The sequence below is a fragment of the Jaculus jaculus genome, chromosome 2 (genome assembly GCF_020740685.1).
Source record: "Jaculus jaculus isolate mJacJac1 chromosome 2, mJacJac1.mat.Y.cur, whole genome shotgun sequence".
NCBI lineage: Eukaryota > Metazoa > Chordata > Mammalia > Rodentia > Dipodidae > Jaculus > Jaculus jaculus.
In genome coordinates, this window is record NC_059103.1 from 28,535,064 (window position 1) to 28,560,990 (window position 25,927).

A 25,927-nucleotide genomic window follows, 5' to 3' on the forward strand; every position below is an offset into this window, starting at 1 on the left:
TTTTTATATTTTCGTTGTATAGATCTTTTACTTCCTTGGTTAACGTTATTCCAAGGTATTTTATTTTTTTTGTTGCTATTGAAAATGGGACTATGTCCTTTATTTCTTTTTCTGTGTCTTTGTCATTTGCATACAGAAATGCTTCCGATTTTTGTGCATTGATTTTGTATCCTGCTACTTTGCTATAGGAGTTAATCACCTTCAGGAGTTTTGGGATGGAGTCTCTCGGGTCTCCTACATATACAATCATGTCATCAGTGAATAGAGCTAATTTAACTTCTTCCTTTCCAAATTGTATCCCTTTTATTTCCTTCTCCTGCCTTATTGCTTGGGCTAGGACTTCCAGAACTATATTGAAAAGCAGAGGTGAAAGAGGACATCCCTGTCTTGTTCCTGATCTCAATGGGAATTCCTCCAGTCTCTCTCCATTAAGTATTATTTGGGCCTTTGGAGCTTTGTATATTGCCTTTATTATATTAAGATGTGAACCGGCCATGCCGATTCTCTCCAATGTTTTGATCATGAAGTGATGATGTGGGGCACGCTGGGGGGGAAGGGGCACGCTGGGGGGGGGCGGGGGCGCGCGGGGCCGCCGGGGCACGTGGGGCTTGGTGCGCACCGGGCGCCAGGCCGCTGTGGCGCCGGGCCGCACCCAATGTGGCGATTCGCAGCGGGTGGGGTGGCGGGGCGTGGGTAGAGGGGGTGTGTGCTTCCCTCTTTTACCCCAATCTGTGCCCTCCCTCTTCAAAAAGTTCCTAATTTCCCTTGAATACTTGCCTTTTTTTCCCCTTGTTGTTTGTAGTGCAGCTAGGCGGTCGCCATCTTGACCGGAAGTCTTTACCTAAGTCTTTGATGTTCATTTTAAGACCCAAACAGTAAGTTCACCTGTCCATAAAGCCATATGTTGCTATCTAGGCAGACAGAAACTAATAGAAGGATTTTTTTCTTTCTAATCCTACCAAACATACATCTTCTTGTGATAAGTAACTTCTCCATGGAAACAATAGGAAAAGTATTAATTCAGAGACAAAACCCATTAATCTCTCTGACTTAGCAGCTAGAATCTCCCACTTGAACACTGATCTAAATGCTGTTACAGTAGGGATGCATAGATGTCTCATAAATCAAGATTTTAACTATCAGATACTTGGAAGTATAGCAGGTTGCTTTATTTTTCTCCAGATCCAAAGGGGAAATGTCAAAATGTAAATCAAGCTTAAGTGGTTTTATATGTTTTCTAGGAAACAAATATTTCTCTTTCTTTCCCCCCCCCCCCAATTTTGAAATCTGGGAAAGAAGTGAGTCCCAGGCTTCTTTAAGGTAGGACTTAGGTGGTTTTCTGGAAGAGGACTTTTCATTAGCTGAGAGCTCAACACCTATATGCCATGATTCTACTTTGTGTTAGTGCGCATCATACACAGCCTCTCACTGAAGTGGAAGATCAGTACAGTACCATACTAGGTCCCTTTCTCTCCCCTCTTGAGGATCAAAGAATCACCAACAGACATCAAGCATAATGCTAAGAAAACCAAGAGATTACCCAAAAGAAGCAGGAGCCATAGGAACATTAGTTTCTGTCAGTCACATTTGAATATAGATGAGATAAATGGAAGAAGTGATAAGTGATTATTACTGGAGAAATAATAATAATAATAATAATAAGTGGACAGGTGTTCCCTGAGGGTACTTAATGTACTTGTATGTTTTTTGGAAAAAGTAAAAATAGTTTAGATGCTCTGGATATAAATATAAATGTAGATATAATTGTGTATGCTAGATTATTCTTGAGCTCTCCTTTGCATCTTATGAAAGATACTAATGCATTTTTTGATTGAAAGACACTAAAACCATAATGTTTTCCAGAGATTATAGCAACTGTAGCACTTTCATGATCTTTATGCTCTCCATTTTGTAATTTTCCTATCATCATATTTTACTAACTGAGCTTCCCTTTTAGACCTCCTGCCATGGTTCTGTTGTAGCCTTTCTCAAACCTTACTCCACCCTTCAGCCATTTAGCTTTGTCAGTTGTCTTCCTAAAGTCTAGGTCTCACAATTACATCCATCCTCATTTCTTATCAAAATCTCTCATATTGTAAAGTTATAAATATAATACTGTTCTCTGAAAGAATGTTAAATTTAAAAGGATACAAAATAAAATAACTTTAATTTTATATTTTAAAATTCTGTTAAGTAGAGCCAAATCCTTCCAAGATTTGATGAAAATGGCAACTATATTGTTATTTTATTTATTTATATAGAAAAATATACTTCAAATTGGCAAAAGTAGCACTTAGTTACAATTGTATGTGTCATATGTCCAGCTTGTATAAGATACCATCATAACTGAAACATGAAAGTTAATCTAATAAGAACACAACAAAAATTATAGAGAACATTTCTGTAATTATCTTTCAAAGCTTAACATAGAATGCTAGAAGCCATTTTTCCTTATAGAAAGAAAGGATTCGTGGAGTTAATCTATATAAGATTTTACACTGCTATTGAAAAAATCATAAATGCAGATAAAAGTCTTAGTTATTTTCAACACTTATGACAGTCAACAATCTGATGACTATGATATATGCAGACCTGATATGGATTAGTACATAGAAGACAAAACAATCACCAGAGAAACAATGGGCAAACAGTAAGAGCAGACAATTCAGGGAAGAAATCTAAGTGGCTTGAAAGCATAATTTAAATTTAAATAAGAGAGACATTTAAATAAAATAAAAATATATTAAAATACAAACTTGAGGATTAAATTCCTATGATATCATGTTAACTGATGATATGATGAAAAGGACACATACATAGACTTTGATAGATACATATATTTTCTGCAACCTCAACTATAAGCAATTTAAAAGTATCATTATTGAAACATTTTATGTGAAATCTCTTTCTACAAGTTTATCAGTAATAACACTGAAATACATAAGGGCATAGGTTAGTTATTTGCATTGATCTTCACTACTTTTCTCTCTCAACAGCCTAGTAAGTAAATTGTAGACACCTGATCATGAGAGTAATACATCAGGAGGTTACTTTGAACAGTTATTGTGTATAAAATATTGGAACAAGAGGAAATATGAAAGATAACTCATTTTCTCTGCTAGGATTAACTGTCCACTCAAAAACTATGGAAAGAATTAAGTCAAAACTAGACTCAAGTACTCAGTTTAGTGTGTGAATAGCATAGAAAGTACAATTTTCATAAGGTGCAAAGTACAGTGGAATGGACTGAACTTGACAGTTGATAAAGACATTGACATGTTAAGAGTTGAATCATTCCTAGATCACAAGCCTGGATGATGGGCAAGATTGATTACCATTGACTGAGGTAGATGATCGTGTAGAAGGGGAAAGAATTAAGGGGTCATGTTAGCAAACTGGTTTCAGTGTTCAGTATCCCTCACAATATAATTTCATTTACCTTCAATACTTCATCCTTTAGTGTTTTGCTCTTGGATTTAATGGGCCATGGATATAAAATTTTCTTTTCTCCAAGAAAGTATTGAATTATCACACTACTCTACTGTGGTTGATGTCCCTCTGTGCCCTTCCACTCTCCTCCAGTGGTATAATTCCGATGGTCTTTCAATATTTCATTCAAATACTTTACTTTCTTGTGAAGTACCCTAGGTCCTTACCAGCCCTGAAATCAGATTTAATTAGCCATTCCTTTGTGTTCTCAGAGTAAATGGCTCAGACCTAAATTAAAGACCTGTATTTTATGCTGGCTACAGTTACCATCAACTCACACTCCACAGAAGATTCCAATTCTTTAAAATGTCATTCCATTTTGGCTGTTTATGACACTTTCAGCTTAGAATGTGATACTTTAAGGAGAAAAGAAAAAGATAATTTTAGAAGATTTTAAGCACTTACCTATATCAGAAATTATCCAATACAAGCAACTGCTTATTCCTTCTCATCTAAAGTTAACACCCACCATTTTATTTATGTATCAGTTTTATCTTGTCTTGGGATAGCTTAAAAAATTACCTGGACCCAAGAGAGGTCCATCATTATTCTTTACGGGGGTTTCATTTCAATATCCACCCTTAGTCAGCAATACAGTGCTGGTGAAAAAACCTTTCTCAAACTTTCCTTTTGAGAACTTCCCACTGCTTTCCCCAATGCCTAGCATGTAATAGGCACTTAGTAATTACTTGTTGAATGAACAAGTGAAATGGGCAATGCCAAAGGGAGGCATTACATGTGGATTTGAACATAGCAGGATTTTGTGGTACCTGGAAGCTGCTGCCAAGGCCAGCATCTGTTCATTGCTTGCTGCTTGCTATGGCCAGCTACAGAATTAGAGTTGGGTGTCTCCTTAGTGCCTGTGTGCATTAAAATTCCCAGGGCTCTTGCGAATAAATGTAGGGGTGAAGAACCATCAACTTTCTGCTACTGTGTAAACACATATATGCACATTTGTTTGGTAGGGGTAGGTAAGAAGATTCATAATTTTTTGGTCAGGAATCAGCATGTATTTTGTAAGGGAAGAGGGGAATAATCCACAATTCTTACCAATTATCAAAGGGTAAAGCTAAAAGACAGTTAACAGACTTCCAGGGTAGCTTATCTTGGAACTATGTGTCCACAGGCAATAAAAGAACACCAGCACCAGGGGAATAGTCAGCCCCTTGGTAAAGTCTTTGCTTGGTAGTCCATGCTGGTCGAGACAGAACCCACTTGCCATAGTGTCTGTGTTCACATGAGTGCATGCCTATACCTGTCTTTCCTCAACTCTCAACAAAACCATCCTGTCTCTCTCTTTATCACTCCCTCCTTCCCTCCTTTCTTCCTTCTCTCTCATTTCTCCTTACTCTCCCCCTGTCTTTCTCTCTTCTTGCTTTTTCCAGATTTTTCTTTAGCTTCTTCTCTGCTCTTTAGGAAGTATCATTGGCCACTATGTAGATGCATTGAGCTCCTATTAACTGTGCACAGCTTCCCTCCATGATGCTCCTATTTTTTAAACCATTCCTACATCATCTCCATGCTGATCCCCCAAATCTCTTATTCCAGCCTAGTCTTCTCTCTGATCTTTGCTTCTGGCCATACCCATTCACACAATGGAATTCTATACAGCAGTAAGAAAATTGAAATTTGGGGGAAAATGGTTGAACCTGGAACAGATCGTTCTCAGTGAACTTACCCAATCACAGAAAAAAATAAAATCGCCACCATAGTCTCACCTATCTACAGCACCTAACCTGAATCTACCCAAGATACCTTACATACCCTGCAAGCATCTCATGTACTAGACAATAGGATGGGTGGGGAGGGTGAGGAGGGCAATGGAGGGTGCGGGAAACACAAATCTAGACCCAAATGGCAATGGTACCATAAAATTCTATTTCCTAAAAGGCATACCAAATGGCTGAACCTTCACCATGCCTGTAGAGGGAATACCATGCCATTTTAATAAGTGGGACTATCTTTTGCTCAAGCCAAAATGTGATACCTATCGTGTGTGTGTGTGTGTGTGTGTGTGTGTGTGTGTGTGTGTGTGTGTGCATGCGTATAAGAGAAAGAAGGAGAGAAACACAGAGAGAGAGAATGGGTGTGCCAAGGCTTCCAGCCACTGTAAATGAACTCCAGACACTTGCACTCCCTTGTGAATCTGGCTAACGTGGGTGCTGGGAAATCGAACCTAGGTCCTTTGGCTTTGCAAGCAAATGCCTTAACCACTAAGCCATCCCTCCAGCCCTGATACCTACTCTTGATTGTTATACCTTTACCATAGTATAGTCTAGGGCTGGAGTCTTTCTATTTTGACTCAAAAATGTTCCAAACTTTTTATTTATTGATGCCTCCCCCACCACATTAGTCTAAGAAGCTCTATTCAGTCACCCTATCCTAGCATTAGTAAAAGATTATGCCACAGTTCTGATGTCCCTCTCTCCTTTTCTCCTTCAGACAGTCAAATCTAAGTTCTACCTAGCAGTTAAGATGAAATTTTTTATGAGGAAAAAAAAAAGATTATTTGGTTTTCACACTTAAAATGTTCAAAGGCTCCCTATTCCATGTATCAAAAACTTTTATCTTGGGGTACAGAACTAACCATGGTGTACTCCTAGTTCCCCCTCTTGCCCTCTGAAGGGAATTGTTTGAGAGCGTTAACAACAGATTTTTGTAACTTGTTGGTGCCATGTACTATAGTGATTAATACATACAGTGAACATTTCCTGGTTATTCAGACCTTTTGACTATTCATTCCCTGGGTCTAGGGAACTACTGAGGATTGAGTTCAGGTTTTCCCCCAAGTTTATGACCTCACTTGTCCTTAACAAAGTTCAAGTTCCCATTACTGAATGTCCGTAGTGACCTTTTTCCAGACAGTGCTTCTTATTATCATGGCAAAAGATGTGTTTTCTTCCTCACATAGCCTTTTGAAATGATTCATTTATTTGTTATAGAGGCTCCTAGCCTCACCACACTCTGTCCAGGTTTCTAACTTCCTGAAGTCTGTACCTGGTCCACCTACTGGCCCTGGCACTGGTACTGGCATTCCATCAGGGGGTGAACAGAGCCAACAGATCTGAATATGGAGAGACCTCCTCTCAGAGGTGACAGTTGTGAGCAGATGCAGTGTCAGAGAAGCCCCTGGATGACGCTGAGGCTGTTGTAAAGACACATACCCCAGTATCACAGAGGGTGACATAGCATAGTGTCATGTGTTCAGACATATGGCTGGAGAGGCAGGTAAAAGCAGTAAGCAAAAGAGTATGGGTTTTTTCACATATGCATTTGTGTCCTGTTAAAATCTGTATCCAAGGCAATAAAGTGAGCAAGCAGAATAAAGTAGTCTTGATAGGCAGTGCCCATCCTGACTACAGTAACACAGAATCATAACTGATGAATTACCTGTGCCCTCACTCCACTGAGAAGCTAAAAACTCCCAAGTCACCAGTGAGACCCTTCAAAACACAGAACTAGGCCTGTTAGAGACATCTGAAAATACATATGTGTGTGGATGGATGGAAAGATGGATAAGTGAATGAATGAATGAAATTTTAGTAGCAGTTATGCTGCCATGGTTCAGATCTGCCTTCTTTTATCTGCCTGCCTTCTGGGTGCTCAGAGTAGATTTTTAAGGGAGCACACTAAGGAGGCACTTCTGAGCTTCTCCATGGCAAAAGGTCTGATGTCTCCTCACCCTCTGAAGGGAGATCTATGAGAGGGTTAACAACATATCTGTATATTTCTGTTAGTGCCATGCATGGCAGTGATTAATATACACAAGGAACATTTCCTTGCCAGAGCTCAGGTGATTCAAGCTAAATATTCTTTCTGAAAGGTCTTCTTAATTATAATGACATGGTGTAAATATAAGAAAAAATAATGTCAATTATCACTACGTATAATAACAGTGTTAGTGTTCATGCACATAAATTATAACTAGGTTTACTTATTTAGAAGCAGGAAAAGTACTCAGTTTTGCAATTCAAAACTTTCAAATATGGCACATTGAGAAATTATGTCATTATAACCAATAGAAGTTAGTAATCACCACTAAAGTACATGTACTCAAATAGTTGATGAACTACTTATGCTGAAATCCTTTTAAAAATCACTTGAAAAGGTAAAATTTAAAGGCATCTATGTCATATTTATTTTCAAACATTCCAGACTCATCCAACATGAGAATATGTTAAGCATCAAATATCATGTAAATACCTACGGTTGTGCTCCCCAATAGGACAGCTACCAGTCATGGCAATCTAAACATAAATTTTATTTAATAAAAGCTAAATTAATTGAAATTTTCAGTTCCTTAAACTAGATAGTCACATTTCAAGTTCACAATAGTCATACGGAACATATGACCATCATACTTAATAATTAAGGAACAAAAAATCTCCATCATGACAGAAAGTTCTGATTGACAAAAATTGCTAGCAATCTGCTAGTGATCAGCCCCTCAGGTTTCAAGGTAACAACTGTAACAGTGTGGGCTGAGCTCCTGAACCCCTTAGCTGGGTTCAGAACTGGAAAGATCTGACAGAGAAGAGATTCTTGGAGAGGGTCTCACAGGACCTGCATCAGATCCTGGCATTCCATCAGGTAAAGATAAAATATGTTCCATTCTTTCTGTATTGCAGATCACCTACAAAGCAGTCAGCTCTTTTGACCCAGAAATTGATTTATCTAACCAAAGTGGAAGAGTTTCCAAACTGGGCAATGAAACCCATTTTCTGTTTTTTGGCCTGTATCCTGGGACCACATACTCCTTTACCATCCGAGCCAGCACAGCAAAGGGTTTTGGACCTCCAGCTACAAACCAATTCACCACCAAAATATCAGGTATGATGATGTCATGAATTGTGTCTTTTGTCAGAAGTGGCATTTTTGTACACTTTCCTTTTTGTTTTTAAGAATGAAAGTTGAGACATTAATTCATTTCGTTCATTTGAACACCTCTGTGTGTATAAAATAGACTATTAGAATAAAATGAAATACTCTAAACAGTTTACCATTTTGGAGCATGAGTTTCTCCTGGGTTAGAGTTACCTATTCATTGCTGGGACAAAACACCTCACCAAGGATTGGAGAAATGGTCTAATGACCTGGCTTCACTTCTATTCTCCCAAAATGCAACCAGCTGAGGACCAAACATTAAAAACACATGAGTTTATTGGGAACATATTATTCAAACCACCACATCCTGTGTTAGCAGTTTGCTTTGGGAGGCTTGACTACAAGACAGGAGGTACTGTAACTGTGGCAATACCTGATCACAAGAGCAGAAGTGTTGGGGGCCCTAAACTATGCAGAAAAGTGACAGTGTCTTGCTTTTTAAAGTCATGTACATGCTTCGAGATGATAGCACCCTGTCCTGCAGAGAGGTAACAATAAGATGGTACTCAGCACTTGGGTCCTCCAACTTTTTCATGTTGCAGATCCATTGTTTCATCCAACAAAAGACAGAATCTAGGAAATGTTTCTGGGTGTTTTCATTGGTGCATAAAATGTCTGTATACTTCAGACTAGAGTGAATGAAGTTGCCATCTGTTATGGGATATATAAACACAATCAAAAGAATTCTACAAATGCATTCCTTTTCTTATTTTTAAACTCCCTTCCTTTGGGTATGAATAGAGAAAAGATTGGAGTTTTGACTTGGACTGTTGTGTAGGGAGTTGTGTTAATCAGCTTTCTATTACCATGACAAAATACCTCATGGAGAAAAACAGTTAAAGAGGAAAAATTAATTGTGGCTCACAGTTTCAGAAGCAGCTTAACCTCAACATTTTGTACCTGAGAATAAGCTGAACATTGTACTAAGAAATGTGTGGTGCATCAAAACTGCTCACCTCCTAGTGGCTGGGACTCAGAGAGAATGAATGAAAAATGTTGAAGATGAGATACATCCTGGAAAGGCACTCCCCTAGGGATATAACTCTTCCCACAAAATTTACCCATTGTTCCATTGTTGAGATTAGCATACTCCTGATCCTGAAGGTGAACTGTTCTGGGAGCATATTTTATCCAAACTAGATGATATGAAGGTTGGGAGGGGGATAATTACCACATAGGGTTAAATCAACAATATCAGCTTAACTTTTATATTTATTACCTTTCATTCCTAGGTCTGTAAAACTTATTTGGAGTAGAAGGAAAGGGATATCCACAATTAGAATGTTTTTATTATTTAGAGAGAGAGAAGAGAGAATGGGCATGCCAGGCCCTATTGCCATTATAAACCAGATAGATGCACAATTTTGTGCATCTGGATTTATGTGGCTTTACTTGGGAATCAAACCCAGGCTTTCAGCTTTAAATGCAAGCACCTTTAACTCCTGAGCCACTTCTGTAGCCCTCACAGTTAGAATATTCTCAGTATTCTATAAAGAGATTTATAGTTCTATTTTTGAACAATTATAACTTAAGACATACTCTAAGACATTCTCTAAGTCATTTATAAGATTCTATTCATAAGCACAAACCTGAATGGAAATTCAATATACATTTGATCTCCAGTATCATATATTATGCTAAAGGAACAAAACAAAGTTGGAAAAGAATGTTTTCTGGGAGGTTAAAAAATACATAGGTAGTATAAATGCATGAGCAGAAGACACTGGACTTGAATAAGAAAATCTGAATATCAGGTGTGTTTTTTATGTATGTCTTCTACAAGTGAATATACCCCATTATAATGATACAGTCTACTGCAATGATTTATCATGGAGGCTTAAATTAAATATATATATATATATATATATATATATATATATATATATATATATATATACATATATATATATTTTTTATATTATATATTATATATTACCACCAAATAATTTTAATTATTTTCCCCAGTGGGGAGCTTATTTCAGTGATTATTATCATAATGAGTGTGTCCTGTTAGGGAAAAATAATTAACTTTATTCATAAATATTAGAAAAAAAATATTTCCAACCAATATGAGTCTGCCCACCATTCACATTGAGTTCATGTAATTCTATTGAAAAGCAAGGAGACCTGACATGTTAGTTACCCCATTCAAACTCATCAAGAGTAACTGCTTTTTATAGCATTAAAAGTGCTGCCACCATGTCTTCCAGGTACTTGAGAGGCTGAGGCAAGCAGATTGCTTAAGCCTAAAAGTTCAAGGCCAGCCTGGGCAAGCATAGCAACATCTCATTAAAAACAGAAAAGGTTTCCATCCCTACTTGCTACTTTCATGAACCTAGAAAAAGAATTATACTCATAACCAATGTGGAATTCTATGTGATGAAGTGGAGGTAATTTTTCTTGAAATTAGAGTTAATTTTGAGTACTGAGAAAAATTTGGTTGATGGGGCTGAGGAATAACTCACATTTGTAACATAAAAGCTTTTTAATTTTGTAAGATGGTTGAGAACTATATTTACAGGAAATGCTATCTGTCAGGTGAGATACATCTGCTTAGGTGGCTGGGTGCTATCAGACTACAGCCCTTCCCACCCACATTAATGTTCCATGTGTTAATGTGTCTGGTCCAGAGGGAAGGGCACAATGACTAAGGTGTACTATTACTATGTTACAATGAAACATAACAATATATGAAGAAAGAAGGCCAGTAATGATCTAAAAAGAGCTTTCCCATCAGGAAAAGAACTCAGATCTGTAGAGTGATTCTTGGTGCTCTTTGTCTCTAGGCTGTCATTGTAGCCATAGAGACTAATTTCCTTGTTTTAAGAGATACCTGAATGGAAGCTCAAACTTACACTGCTCTGTTTTCAGGGCCCCTGTGTGCCCCATGGTCATGTTGTTTCAGAGAGGCCACACTTGTTACTAACTCCAACAAATCTTTTGGGCTCCCACCATCCTCTTTAAATGCTAATGGATTTTTGGTACATGAGGAACTTTGACTTTAATGGAAGATCTATGAAGTTTATTGTTACAACCCTAGTAATTATTTTTAAATTTGCCTATAAAGTAAATAGCATATTTACATATACTATGAACATACATTTTAAAGGAAACAATATTTTTAAAAGTGAATAACCTATTTGCATATAGTATTAGCTTGATGTGTTTATAAAGGCATGTTACACACATGTAGCCAGAATAAAAATGGAGACATAGAACATCACTAACACCTCTTATGCCCTTTCCCAACATCAGCTCAGGGTCAAACAGATCAGTTAACAGATGTTGGTTTAGGCAACTACCTCTGTTATTCTGGGTAGTGTATATATATAAAAGCCTTGTTCATGGTCATTGATACCTATAATTTAAAGTTTCCCAGGTTCTCAGTGTTTTTGTAAGACAATGAAAAGTAACCAAGAAGATAGACAAAAAATAATGAGTCTCCCATCTAACTCATCTAATATTTTTTCCCAGCACCTTCTATGCCACCATATGAATTTGAGACACCTTTGAATCAAACTGACAATACAGTAACAGTCATGCTGAAACCTGCACAGAGCAGAGGTGCACCTGTCAGGTGAGGAGCAGAGGGAGGGATGGACTGACTCGTGAGAGAAGAAAACTAAAATGTTGTATATAGATTTCTACAAAATGTTCTGTAGGGCCTCCTTTCTTTATTAGCTATCATTAAAGTAAATGACTATGGAAAGTGAAGGGTCATCCTAGTAAGGGGGTGAGATACTATTTTTTCTAATACAGATGGGTGCTTTTTGTTGTTGTTTGACAATGAGGAGCTCCAGGCTCTTGATAAGGTGGTTTTACTTACAAATGGTAACTAACTGTTTGGTGCAATTTAGTTCCCAAGTATAATGGAGATGGTCATTCTGAGCTCTTCTTTAAGTGAGCTGTTTAGTAATGTTTATTCATTTAGGGTTTTATATCATGCAGCTTTGAGTGAATAGATTAATTTTTGTTTTTGTTAAAGTAAGGTCTCACTATAGTCCAGGCTTACCTGGAATTCACTCTGTAGTCTTCAGGGTGACTTCGAGTTTAAAGAGGTTTTCCTACCTCTGCCTCCCAAGTGCTGAGATTGAAGGCGTCCACCACCATGGTTGGCCACTGAATAGAGTACTTTCTTAATTGGATAAAGAAACAAATGATGGGAAAATACCATCACATCTTTATTTGAAAGTTTTAAGTTTATTATCAACATATAGGTTCAATCTCTCATTTCATTATAATTTATATAGTTAAAAAATCACAAAGTGAATAAGAAAAATAAATTTATTCTTCCTAAGAAAGAACAAAGGACATCAGTATAATCCTGAGTGTGGGCCTGTCATAAGCTCATTAATCTTTCTCGAAGACTTTGTTTGTTTCAGAGGGATGCTGATTTTTCACTTTAGGATAGAATCTCTTTGGGGTATTATTTTATTCTAAATAGCATACACCAAGTAAGCTTTTATTTTCACAACTCATGACATGTACAGTTTGTCTCTGTGTTTCTTTTGGAGTATTTTATTTCACCACCCTTTCAAAATATGCCTATACGAGCTGGGAAGATAGCTCAGTGGTTAAATGCAGAGGTTAAAAGCCTAGCTGCTCAGGGTTCAATCTCAAAGCTACCCATGTAAGCTGTATGCCTGATGTCAGTGGTAAGAGGCCCTGGAACACACACACACACACACACACACACACACACACACACACACACACACACAAATTTTATAAAACTGTTTAGTGGCTAGAGAAATGGCTTCGTAGTTAAGGATGCTGCCTGCAAAGCCTAACGACCTGGGTTTGATTTCCCAGTCTCTACACAAGCCAGATGCACAAAGTGATACATGCATCTTGAATTCATTTGCAGTGGCTAGACGCCTTGTGCACCCATACTCACACTTTCTCTCTTCTCCCACCCTTTGTAGCCCTCTGTTTGCAAATAAGTAAGTAAATAAAATATTTTTTAAAATTTTTCTGTATTTAATCACATTTTCACTGCTGTATCATAGAGCAAACTGTTTGACTACTTGACAAAATATATGCAAGCCTTGGTTTATAAAGCCCAAATTCACAGGAAAATAGTATTGGTTGCCAGTAAAATCAGATTAGAGTAGAATCATGGGAATTTTTATTTGAAAATTCTATGAAGCAATTGCTGTGAGTCTGTTAGATTCTGTATTGTAGTTAATCTCACAGGCATGTCTGCTTGGCAGCCACAGGTGCACAGACATACAATCAGGAAGAACACTGCAATGTAGAAGCTTTCCTCTGCAATGGTGTCACTGGTGGAGATGTGTTTCTCTTGCCACTCCCCAACTCCTTTGCTTATTTTGTGGACAGTGTGGTGGGGTGATGCTAATGTGATTGACCTGAGACACACATTTTTTCAGTTGCTGCCTAGGGCTCAAGTATACCTATGTCTATAGGTCAGACTCTTTTTCACTTTAAAAGCTGAATTTCTACTAAATCAAAAGCAATGCTCAGGCCACAGGCTTGGGAATGTCACTTATTTTCTGACTAAATTCACAGTAGTTAAACTCAGCAATATTCATAGTCCAGTCACTGGCTTTCTTGAGAAGCATCACAACCAAAGAAAGATCACCCAGGTCATTCCTCCAAACAGAAGGAAGCAGAAGTTCTCGTCTGCTCTCCAACAGTCAGTTATTCCTATTTTCTTGTATTCTTCTGCAAGCTGTTTCCCATTATCTCTTATTGCTGCTTTTACCTCCAAACTCTTTCACTCAGATTTCTTGTATAGATCTTTTTGTCTCCGATTCAAGGTAATTTCTCTTTGAAAGATCCTTCCCTGACTTTGAAATAATACCTGATACCTTACAAACTATGGCTCGAATTTTTGTCAGCTGCCTTGCTGAGAAGTTGTTTGGTTATAGTTTACATTTGCACATTTCTCATTGCTTTTGGAGATATTAGGATCTTGATAGTCAGTTGTAGATACCATTATGCTTTCTATTATTATCTACATTTTAAAAAATGAGACAAAGAAGATTCAAACTCTTGTCACAGTCCAAAATACATACTTAATGCCTTGTAGCTTACCTTACTTTCATTAGTCCCAGCTCTCTTAAGGCTAGTAATATTTGAGTTTGCTTTGTCCTACCCTGTCCACAGTTGTCAAAACAACCTCATTTCCATTTTCTTCATGCATCTGCTTTTATTAAACATCATCTTTTTTCTTGTCTGAGCACTACATGAATTTGCCAGGGTCACTTTGGCCTCTGTGTCTATTATGGGTTCATTCACTGTGTTAGCATCTTGAGATTAATAAACTCATTACATGTCTTCATCATCCAAATCCATAATGGTAGAATCAAAATCAATAAGGAACCCCATATAAATACCTCTTCGAGGGCCAGAATGCCTGTCTTAAGAGTGGGGACATTATCTTTGGCACATGCTTGAGAGAGGAAATTATCTCAGCCTTACCTGTCAAGACTTTATTCTTTGTATTTGCAGAAAATACTATCTTCAAAAATCATTATCTTATGCAACATAATGAGATGGATTATCTATTGGAAAGATGGAAGCCCAATATAGCTAGGAAATTAGGGTTTTTTTGGTGGGGGAATCATTATCCCTTCAAATTGAATGGAGTGTATTAAAATTCTCAGTTTCATTAATTTTTGGAGAAAAATAAGAAGTCTGATTAGGGAATCCTATGGACCTAATGCATAAAGCCATAATGTAGTTTCAAACATTCAAACACATCTAGATATTTGCAAAATGCACATGTAATCAAACCACATACAAAAGCTGTTTCCCAGATGAGAATACACACACTAGACAAAAGTGGGAAAGAAAATGAACATCTGCTTGTTTCCCTGGGTTTTGCAAACTATATATGTTCAAAAAATACTGCCATTGTGCCATCGCCAAGACCATTCCTTCAATTGATTTGATTTTTCTTTGATCCTTATTCATTGGTGTTGAAAACTCATTTCTACTTCATTTACGCATGTCACTAGGTGAGTTGGCTGTGTATTGATTCTACTACAAACACTCAGCTTGTTTAAGGCTGATTCTTGAATTACTCTCTACTCTCAATGTAAATGATTGTTGCCTTTTTATTGATCAATATATCTGCACTGTCGCAGAAAATTATTTAAATCCAGAGAAGGCCAGGAAGAGCAAAAAAATTCCATTATACCAGCGAGTAAACTAGCATCAAGAATAGAATTTTAGTGACCATACATTGATGCATTTTTTTCTTTAATAAGACAGGGAAAAGCTTAATTTTCTTTTACTCATTCAAAATCACTCATTTCTCTCTTCTCTCCATTGTTCATTATATGTTGACACAGTTTTGCCCAGAAAACTGTAAATAGGAGAGCAGAAACAACTCTAAAAGAGGATAAGCTTTATATAGATTGTTTTCCTTTTCTTATGATAACAAAAAGGCCTTCATTTTCCTTTTGTATATGTGTGTATGTGTGTGTATGTCAATATGTATCTGTGTCTATTTATTCATGTGCTTGTGCCTATATGTGTGTGCATATGTGTGCCCACACATGCATGTGTACACACATGCTCATATGCAGGGAAAATTGGCAGCTAAGCAACTGTTTTTATTTTTGGAAATATATGATACTCTTGGTAAATTTGATCTGATCCTGGGGCTAAGCAGGAAATGAGATTGTTTCTCCAGTAGGTCTCAGCCTTTCTGTATGTCCCCAGCTAGCCATCAGATAACCACATGTCTGTTAAAGAGACTCAGAACAGAAGTGTCTGCAATCCTAAGTTACGTCAAATGGGAAGGGACACAACACAGGAGGGGTTGTGATTTTAAGAGAAATTTAGGAGATACAGGTTCACTTCACTTGAAGACACTTCCTATGATGAAAATTAGTTGTTGGTATGGACATGACTGTGGTTTGAAGGTTGGAGGTTATGTACTAGATATTTTTAAAACATTAAAATGCCAACAACCCCTTTCTCTTTCCTTACGTTTGTGAGTTTGAGGAAGATTTTTATTTCATTGGCACTATCTTTGTTGAGCATGCCAACCTTTACAGAGTTCTCTAAAGGTTAAATGAAGTCGTGTATTTACAATACTTCAGACCGTACTTCATCCATGCTAAATGTTGTTTGCTCTTGCTGTAGCCTTCCTGAAGCCAAACTGGTAGTCATTGTTTTGTTTCTATTTACAAGACTGTCCCTGATCCTCTACCTCTTATTTGTGTCATATTCAAATCTGCTGTTTGAGAAATCTGATTTTATATGAAAACCAAATTTAGGATTTACAATTGCCTCCATGAGCAGAATCACAAATACAGTAAATGCTGATTTCTAAAATGGATTCTTGCCTGCGGAGATGGCTCAATGGTAAAAGGTATTTGCTTGCTATTCTGTGGACCCAGGTTCAGTTTCATGGAACCCACATAAAGCCAGGTGCACAAAGTGGTGCATGGATCTGGAATTCATTTCTAATGGCAATAAGCCCTGGCATGCATACACATCTGCACAAATAAGAATATTAATATGCATTTTAAAATTTGATTGTATGTTGCTATTCATGCATGGGAATTAATCTTCTGAGTAATAAATTCTCTACTGGCTCCAAGTCTATACAACAACTCTTAAGAAAGAGCAGGCTTCATTCTGTATTGATCCCTCAATTACTACCTAATTGTGGCAACTATCTTCTCAAGCAAAGGAAACATCTGTTTGCAGTATGATTAAATTCACAAAGTGGCCTACGTAGTAAGATCCAGGAAGATAGGCCACTTGTGTCAGCAAAGGAAGTTTAATGTTCTGCTTACTCCTTATGACTCTAATTCATCCCCCGTTTTCTTAAAGTACAGGTATTTGTGACTTGCATACCATTTTAGGGCAACACAAACATTATGTTTATGTTAGAATTAATCTCCTAGATTCTAGAATTTCTGTCTTAATCAGACTAGTTTTATAGTTTGATCCTAACTATGATGAAACAATTATGCATATGGAAACTTTTTTTTATTTCTTATTATTTACACACAAAGAAGTATATCCCTTTATTGTGTGTTCTTGATAGAATGTCAAATACTTTGTGAGAGAAAATAAAATCATGTAGAATAAAATCTGACAGTGCAAAGTTTATCTTAATATGTACATATTACTGATCCTCATGAATTTGAAATAGCAATTTGAAAGTAGCTTCATTTAAATTAACCTGCTGTGAACCAGTATATGACTTCCAGATCTAAACAATGCTTTGCTTCAAACTAATTAAAAGCTCCTCAGTCTGTGACTAATATTCAGGTCTTCATTATCATTGCCTAAAATATAAGATCCTGTCAGGAGCTTGGCATCATAGGATTTTCAGTAGACAGACTCACTGTCCCCTACTTTGGCAGATTAAAGAAATTAAACTTATCTTTTTTTTCCTTTTGTATATCACAATAATTAATGCATATTAATTGAACAAATTAAAAGGTTTCACTGTGGTATTTCTTGGCATATATTGTACTTTCATCATTCATCCCTTTCCATCTCTCACTCTCTCTTCTTCTTCTCTAATAGCCCCTCACCTACTTTCAGATCAATTTCTTCTTGTTTTTGGTTTCTACATATGAAAGAGAATGTGTGACACTTGTCTTCTTGTGTCTGGCTTATTTCATTGTCATAGTGCTCTCTAGTACTATCTATTCCTTTTGCTTTTTTGGCAGATGGCATAGTTCAGTCCTTTTCATGGCTGAATAATGTTGCACTGTGTATAAGCACTATAGCATTTTTACCCATTCATCTCATGATCAATGCCTAGGCTGATTCCAGAGTGTTGTGAGTAGTGCCATAGTAAACATAGGTGTCCAGCTATCTCTTACAATTGTTTTTTTCATTTCCTTCAGATATATGCCCAGCAGTGCTATAACTGGAACATATAGCAGATGTATTTTTAATTTTGGGGGTGAAACTCCATGATGATTTCCATAGTATTAGAAGCATTAACATTCCTAATATCTGTGTTTAAAGGTTTAGGGAGAAAATTTCTAATATTCAAAGAATTTCTCAACACTGTAGATCATATAAATTATGAGCCTGATACTTAAAATGAGTACCTTAAAGTACAGAAAGGATGCACTCTCAAGTTCAAGAAACAGAGTCTCAGATTCAAGCTTTCTATAAGTAGTGAGGTGATCATTACAGATTTCATAGCCATCCTGAACTTCAGCATTCTTACCTTGCCAACACCAGGATAGTCACCTTATCGTTTCAAATGCTGTTAGGATTATTTAGCACTCACTAGCACTACAGAGAAAAAAATTCAGCGCTCTCCTCTTCCAGGCCTATCAATTTAGGTGGAAGAGAGAGTGTCATGTGTTCTTTCCTAGGACCGATGGCCTGCTCAGGGAATGGTCAGCACAGATAGTCGTCAGTGCAAAAAGTGGTTGGTGCAAGGAATGGTCAGAGTGAGGAGAGGTCAGCACAAAGTAGGGTCAGCTAAGCTGAAGATCAGCCAGGTCCTTGAAGAGGAGGTATCTCTGTGGCCAAGGTACTGAAATATTATTCAGGGAATATGTGTGATATGAATACTTTTAAATTCTAGTTTCCAGAAAGAACAAAATATGTGGCATTATTAATCTGTTCTTCAGGAGAACCATTGCCATCTCTTCCCTTTTGCTTGTCTGACCCTTCCTTCTGCAGCACTGCCTGACTACTTTGCCCTGAGCCTGTGCCAGCCCCATTTGAAATGATCATTTCATGGGTTTGCATATGTCTACAAAGCCAAGGAATGAATGTCCATGGTGTTTCAATGTATGAAATGCTGCTCTTGACTTCTAAAGGAATGCCAAAAGCTGGCAGTCCACTTAGAGGATGGTTATGGCTAATTCTTGCCTATAGTCAGTAAGACCTAAGTTTTTAATCATACTTCTCAAAGTTCCTGCAATCCCCAAAGGAACCCATACTTGTCTCCAAAAAGATTAATGTGTGGGATTGGAACTGCAGATTACAGCAAAGCCCTCGAGTGTCATTTATGGTGGAGACCATGTGTTATACCTGACTGCATCTCTAAAGTGAACAGCCTGCCAGAAGCCATTCATCAAGGTTGAAGGAGGGAGACAGGAAAGCAGAGCTCATTTTCCACTGACATTCAAGAAAGTACTAGGCAGGTACTTTCTCCCATCTATCTGGAGCATCTCTAAATATTAAAAGTGGAATAATTTATAGTCTTCATTTAAACCCAGATCCCCAAAAAGTTGCAAGTGGCTTGCATTGACAGCCTATTGTCTTATTTGTAAAACTCTAACAACTACACTGTTTGCTGTCAGGGATTTCTGGATCTTCTCAATGGCATTTGTTGATTCCAGAGAGGTTGAAGGATGAAGCTCTAGGAGTATTCCATTAAGATTTAGAGGCTTTCTAGAAAATTTTGACAGAGACTTCTATATCATGTTCACTTTTTGAAGTATTAAAATAACATGTACTGGAGAGATGGCTTAGCAGTTAAGCCATTTGCCTGCAAAGCCAAAGGTTTTAGGTTTGATACCTCAGGACCCATGTAAGCCAGATGCACAAGTGGCACATGCACATTGAGTTCATTTGTAGTGGCTGGAGGCCATGGTGTGCCCATTCTCTCTCTCCCTCTCTCTGCCTCATTCTCTCTCTCAAATAAATAAATAAAAATAAAATTTTAAAAATTAACATGTGCATAAAGACTATAAGGGTTTTTTTTAATTTTTTTGTTTATTTATTTATTTGACAGCAACAGAGAGAGAGAGAGAGAGAGGGAGAGAGAGAGAGAATGGGTGCACCAGGGCTTCCCGCCACTGCAAACGAAGTCCAGACGCATGTGCCCCCTTGTGTATCTGGCTAACATGGGTCCTGGGGAATTGAGCCTCGAACCGGGGTCCTTAGGCTTCACAGGCATGTGCTTAACCACTAAGCCATCTCTCCAGCCCTAAGGGTTTTTTTTAAAACCAATAAAGTCATTTGTGTATAGCTGGTAATAGCTAGTCCAGTATGTCTGAGCTTAGGAGTGCCTTGGGGAGGTTCTTGCTCTGCCCTCCTCTCCAACTTTATGGTACCTTCTCTGGAATCTGTTCTTTTGCTTAATTTTTAAAAATATTATTTATTTATTTACTTACTTACAAGCAAAAAGTGAGATAAAAGAGAGAATGAGAATGGGTATGCCAGGACTTCTAGCTGCTGCAGAGAATGGGCACACCATGGCCTGCAGCCACTACAAATGAACTCGATGTGCATGTGCCACTTGTGCATCTGGCTTACATGTGTCACTTTGTGCATCTTGCTTTTTATACAGGGGGTCAAGCCCTGGTCGTTAGGCTTTGCAGGCAAGTGCTTTTACCAGTGAGCTATCTCTCCAGCCCGATTCTTTTTTTTTTTTTTTTTTTTTGCTTTAGTTTTAGGGAGAGTGGTCAAAGATGTGCAATAAGGTCTGCTTTCTATTACTTTCTTCAGCAAAACATACGATCAACCAGGACTTATAAATACAGGCACAATGCAGTAATTTACTGTGAGACTACTCAAGTATACCTAGTGCTACTCTTTCCACTTATCTTAAGCCCTTTGCTTAACTATGTGCTGTGTTATCTTCGGAATGCCTACCTGTGTTCGGTTTTTAGCTACTTAATTAATTCAGTGAATTTTTAAAGCTGTTAGGAAGTAAAAAGATTAGTGAGGGGACTTTAGTATTTCAACATTGCATCATGGTTCATTTGTGTTGTCCTCACAGATGTGTGTTCCAGTTCCACTTCTCAACTGTCTCTACCATGTTCTATCCCGCTGGCAGCATGAAAATACTGTCTTTAGTAAGTCACATCACACTCTCTAAATCCACTTGTCCAGTTACAAGCCTCAGCCTGCCTCATACTTCCATGTGTGACAGGAGGCTTTAGAGTTGACTGTTCAGTATTCCTCGTTTGCTCTCCATTCATTTTCCACATACCTCTAGTGAACTTCTAATCTTCACGCTGTCGTGTTATGATTCTGATCACTGCTATTTAAAAACAAGCAAGTATCCAAGCCTGTTCTTGAAAGAGGGACTTTCCACAAGGGAACCAAGAGTCATTCCTAAGAATGTGTTTTAAAAAAAAAAAAAAAAGTTAAAATCCAAATACAGAATTAGAAGTGACCACCCAGGACCTTAGAATGTGGTAGGAGGTTCATTAGGTAGAGTAGTTTAAAAGATATCTCCCATAAGAGAAGTCAAAGGAACACAAATAGCAACCGTCTTAGTTAACAAAATTGAAAATAGACATGTGAGGATTGTCTAGCATTCATGAACAGCATCTGAATTTACGGATTCAGTCTGGACAGTCAGGGACTCCTTTCTTAGGCTAGTGTATTTAAATGTGATGGGAAATGCAAAAGATTGCAAAAGGATTTTCATCATTTGATTTCTGAATATCATTCAGTTCCTCCAACCTAATTAAGTTTGCAGCAAAAGTTTAGGGCATTGAACCTCATCCTTTTCTTACATTCAGTAGTAATTATCACCTGAAAACTTTTACAGATAAGCAGCCAATGGTCCAAGGCCTCAAGTCTGACTTGTCAGACATGGCAGGGTCAAGTAGATGTTTGAACTTATATTTTTATCCCTATATAAAAGATATCATGACCCTTTCATAGAATATAGGACATAAAAGAATACTGTCTTTACCCTTGACTCAATCAATTATTTACTTTTTATGAGAAGAGAAATTAAAAAAGATTATTTCAAATATGCTATTGTCACAATCCTGGCCCTATTGAGCAGTTCACTGTGTGCTTTCAGGCCTGCAGTTCTTTTTTCTCAACTCTTGAGGTCACTTAAGACATCCCCACATGCTTTTTCTTCTTTCCCTTCCATCATACAAGTCAGTGACTGCCTCAGTCCTCATTTTTGCCTATCTGACATCTTCTGTCCATGCTCCACACCTCCTGCAGGCACTTTCATATTGTCCTTCACATAATTCAGACTCCCTCTAATATACAAGGCCTCTAGCATCTAGTTACATAGGGGGCCACACCCCCACAAGACATGCTAGAAGTGACATTAGTATAATGACTACTTCTTACATTTGGGAGGTATGTTGCTAGACACCTTCCCAGATGAGTAATTGCCTGCAACCATGGGTCATATTAAATGCTACCTGTACTGTGTTTTGCCCATCTGTACATACCTAAAAGTTTGATAAATCAAGTGCAGAAATATACTAACATTAATCCCAGAATAGGATGGTTAGAACAATGCAACTGGTTAAAATTGCCAACATTACTACTATTGTACATGAGGACCCTTAGTAAATATAGTAAGGGTCACTTCATCCAAAACACTGAGTTTGACAGGTAATCTACTAACCGAGACAGTTACTAAGAAACTAATGGGCATACTTCCTAGGTCAGATAGTACAATAGTTTGTCACACTATTCAGAATAGTACACGTTTTGAAACTTATGAATTCTTCATTTCTGAAATTTAATATTTTCATGCCACTGGTAAGTAAAACTGCACCACAGACAGGGAAAGAGATACTACTAAAGCATTCAAGTTTTATTCAAGACCATTTTGTTTATTTTGCCTTGGGTATTTTTTTTTCTCTTTTATCCCATCAATCACTTTTTAAATCAAAATTAAAAGAAAAACTTAGTCTAAAAAGTTTACATTAGGCTGGGAAGATGGCTTCAGTTGTTTAAGGGTGTTTTCTACATATGAAAGTGAGGCTTGCATCTAGAGTGCATTTGCAGCCACAAAAGGCCCTGAAATGTCCATACACTCACTCACACACACACTCTCTCTCCCTCCCCTTCTCTCTCTCTCTCTCTCTTAAAAAAACAAAAGCTTAGATACCCCCCCACACATACACCCTTCTTAGATCCCTTCCACCTACCCCTTCCATTAAACCTTCTTCTTTGTTGCTCCGTTTATGTCTTTTTCTTTCCTTGCCTTCGTCCATTGTCCACAAAAAGCAATTGATGAACTCAATGTTATACAGGTCTTGTGCAGTCATTGTGAGAATGCAACAAGCAGTCTGTGTCTAGAAGACAACATTCCTTAGCACTCCTCCCATCATTTGACTTGTTCACTCTTCTATCCACTCTTCTGCTATAGTCTCTGAGCCCTTTGATGATTTTTAAAATAGAATCTCCTCTTGTTTTCCTTCCTCCGGTACCCTGTCTTCTAACTACCACTCTCATATATACCTTAACACCCTCTTCTTCTCTCACTCATTTCCACCTTCCTCTGAGGTATGACCCAAGTGATTAATTTTGGGGCCTTCACTAGGCTCACTGCCCTTCCTTGTCCACTTCCTTTCTTGCCCAGCTCACTCAAAAGTTACTGCACTGTCTGGAGATGCTAGCCCCACTGCAGACCATCCTATGAACTTTACCTCTTCATTGCCCATCCTGTTTTTGTGCAAAGCCCAATAAGTATTTGGTTTGCCTGTTTTTATTGTTTTATAAAAAAAAAATGCGTAACTTTGCTGCATCCTGAGATCCCTAAGTCTGGGATGCATTCCTGATGAACCAGCTTTCTTCCTATTCTTTATTTTTACCCAAAAAAACTTTGCCTTGCAAAAAATGAAAGAAGAAAGAAAGACAGACAGGCAGCAAACAGTGACTTAAAAAATTACTGGGGTAAAAGTAGAACTGGCTTTACATACGTTATCAATCAGTGGAGCTGGGGCTCAAAGGAGATGCATGGGGTCATATGACATCCACATAGAATATTATTAAGATGAGCTGAGTGGATGTTCCAGAACTTGCCCTCTTTCAGATAGAAACAATTTATCCACCTTAATCTTTGAGGAAGCTCACTTTAAACAAAGAACACTTGCCCTGGGCCCTATGTTTGTAGCTCTGCTGTGTCATTTACTAATTATGTGACCTCGGGTCACCCTATATGCTAGTTACTTTTTATGTTGCTATAACCACATGCCTGACAGACCCAGTTGAAAGGAGAAGAGGTTTGTTTTGGCCCCTGCTTCAAGAGTATAGTCCATCATGGCAAGGAAGTCATGGCAGTGCTCCAGTTCAGTCCCTGTGAGCTGGAGCATGAGGCAGCTGCTCACATGGCAGCTGGCTAGGAAGCAGGAAAGGCTAACCATCACTGTTAAGCGCCCACCCCTAGAGCCCTCCACTAGCGGGCAGACCCCACTTCCTACAGGTTCCACAGCCTCCCAAAACAGTGATACCTGCTGGGAACACATAAGCTTATGGGGACAATTTCAGCTTCAAACTGTAACACCTTAAAAATGCTCATTTTTCCTTTATACAATTGATATCAAATATGTGTCCTGCCTCTTTCGCAGATGTGACAAAAGGGTTAACATGAGAAAATCCTTTATAAGCTGAAAGCATAAAATTTCTAGAATTTAAGGTTTCTACCACTAAAAGCTCTACTGAACACTCAAGAGAAAAGAATTAATGGAAATAAAGACATATTCACTGTCAGTCCTGACTAAAAATGGGATATTATGGGACACAAAATGGTTACAGTGAGAAAATGGGTGAGAAACCCTTGTACTAGACAGAATGTTTCTAATAACCTGGGTTTGATTCACCACTACCCACATAAAGGCAGATGCACAGGGTGGCACATGCATCTGGAGTTTATTGGCAGCTGCTAGAGGGCCTGGTGTGCCCCTCCTCCCTCTCCCCTCTATCTGTGTGTGTGTGTGTGTGTGTGTGTGTGTGTGTGTGTGTGTGTGTGTGTGTGTCTGTCTGTCTCCCTTCTCTCTCTGCTCTCAAATAAATAAATAAAAATATCCAAAAGAATATGTGTTGAAATCCCATAATAAAATTCATTCCTTTGTGCCATAATATAAAAAACTAAGATAGATAGATGTTGCATGCATAGATAAGGGACAGAGATGAAAAGAAACAAAAGTAAGAAAAACAGATTATTGAAAGCAATATAAAGCTTCTACCACCCCTTCATAGTAAGAGTGTCAAATTATGATATATTTGCCTAACAAACGTGGACTTAATTACTATTTGACCTTTATTTACTTTATTTGGAGAATTTTAGTGCTATACTTGATATGTTGAATCATTAATGTCATTTATCTTGTAGTGAAATGAAAATTGTGCATTCTACTATAACATCATCAACATTGTGGAGGACCTCTGTGCTATCCCAATGCCTCAGCAGTAGTAGAAAGAACAACAGCATTTGGAATAGTTACAGGTCATAGTCTTCTCAGGGGAGGAAGGCACACAGATATAAGAACCATTAGGAAAAAAATAAATGTAGCCACAGCAGGGAGTTGGAGTAACCTGGGTTTAAACCTGCATTCTTGTTTACATGAAATCTTCGGCAACATGTGTAACTTTTCTGCATTGTTCTATTTTGTTATTATTATTATTTTTTAATCTTAGAGAAAGACAGAATTGGCATGCCAGGCCTCAGCCACTGAAATTGAACTCCAGGTTCTTGTACCACCTAGTGGGCATGTGCAACCTTGTACTTGCCTCACTTTTGTGCATCTGCCTTATGTGGGATCTCGAGAGTCAAACATGGGTCCTTAGGCTTCACAGGCAAGCACCTTAACTGCTAAGCCATCTCTCCAGCCCTTGCTCTTTTATTACCTTAGAGGTGATGGCATCTACCTCA

General features: G+C 37.9%; 1 protein-coding gene across 14 annotated transcripts in view; it reads left to right on the forward strand.

Moving 5' to 3' along the window:
* Ptprm (protein tyrosine phosphatase receptor type M) overlaps positions 1-25,927 on the forward strand; it is an 849,143-nt gene that overhangs the window by 487,311 nt on the left and 335,905 nt on the right. For all 14 annotated transcript variants that reach the window (XM_045144750.1, XM_045144751.1, XM_045144752.1 and 11 more), the window contains 2 exons: positions 8,118-8,319; positions 11,848-11,950. In XM_045144750.1, the coding sequence (XP_045000685.1) occupies positions 8,118-8,319; positions 11,848-11,950 (305 nt within the window). The remainder of the gene's footprint in view (positions 1-8,117; positions 8,320-11,847; positions 11,951-25,927) is intronic.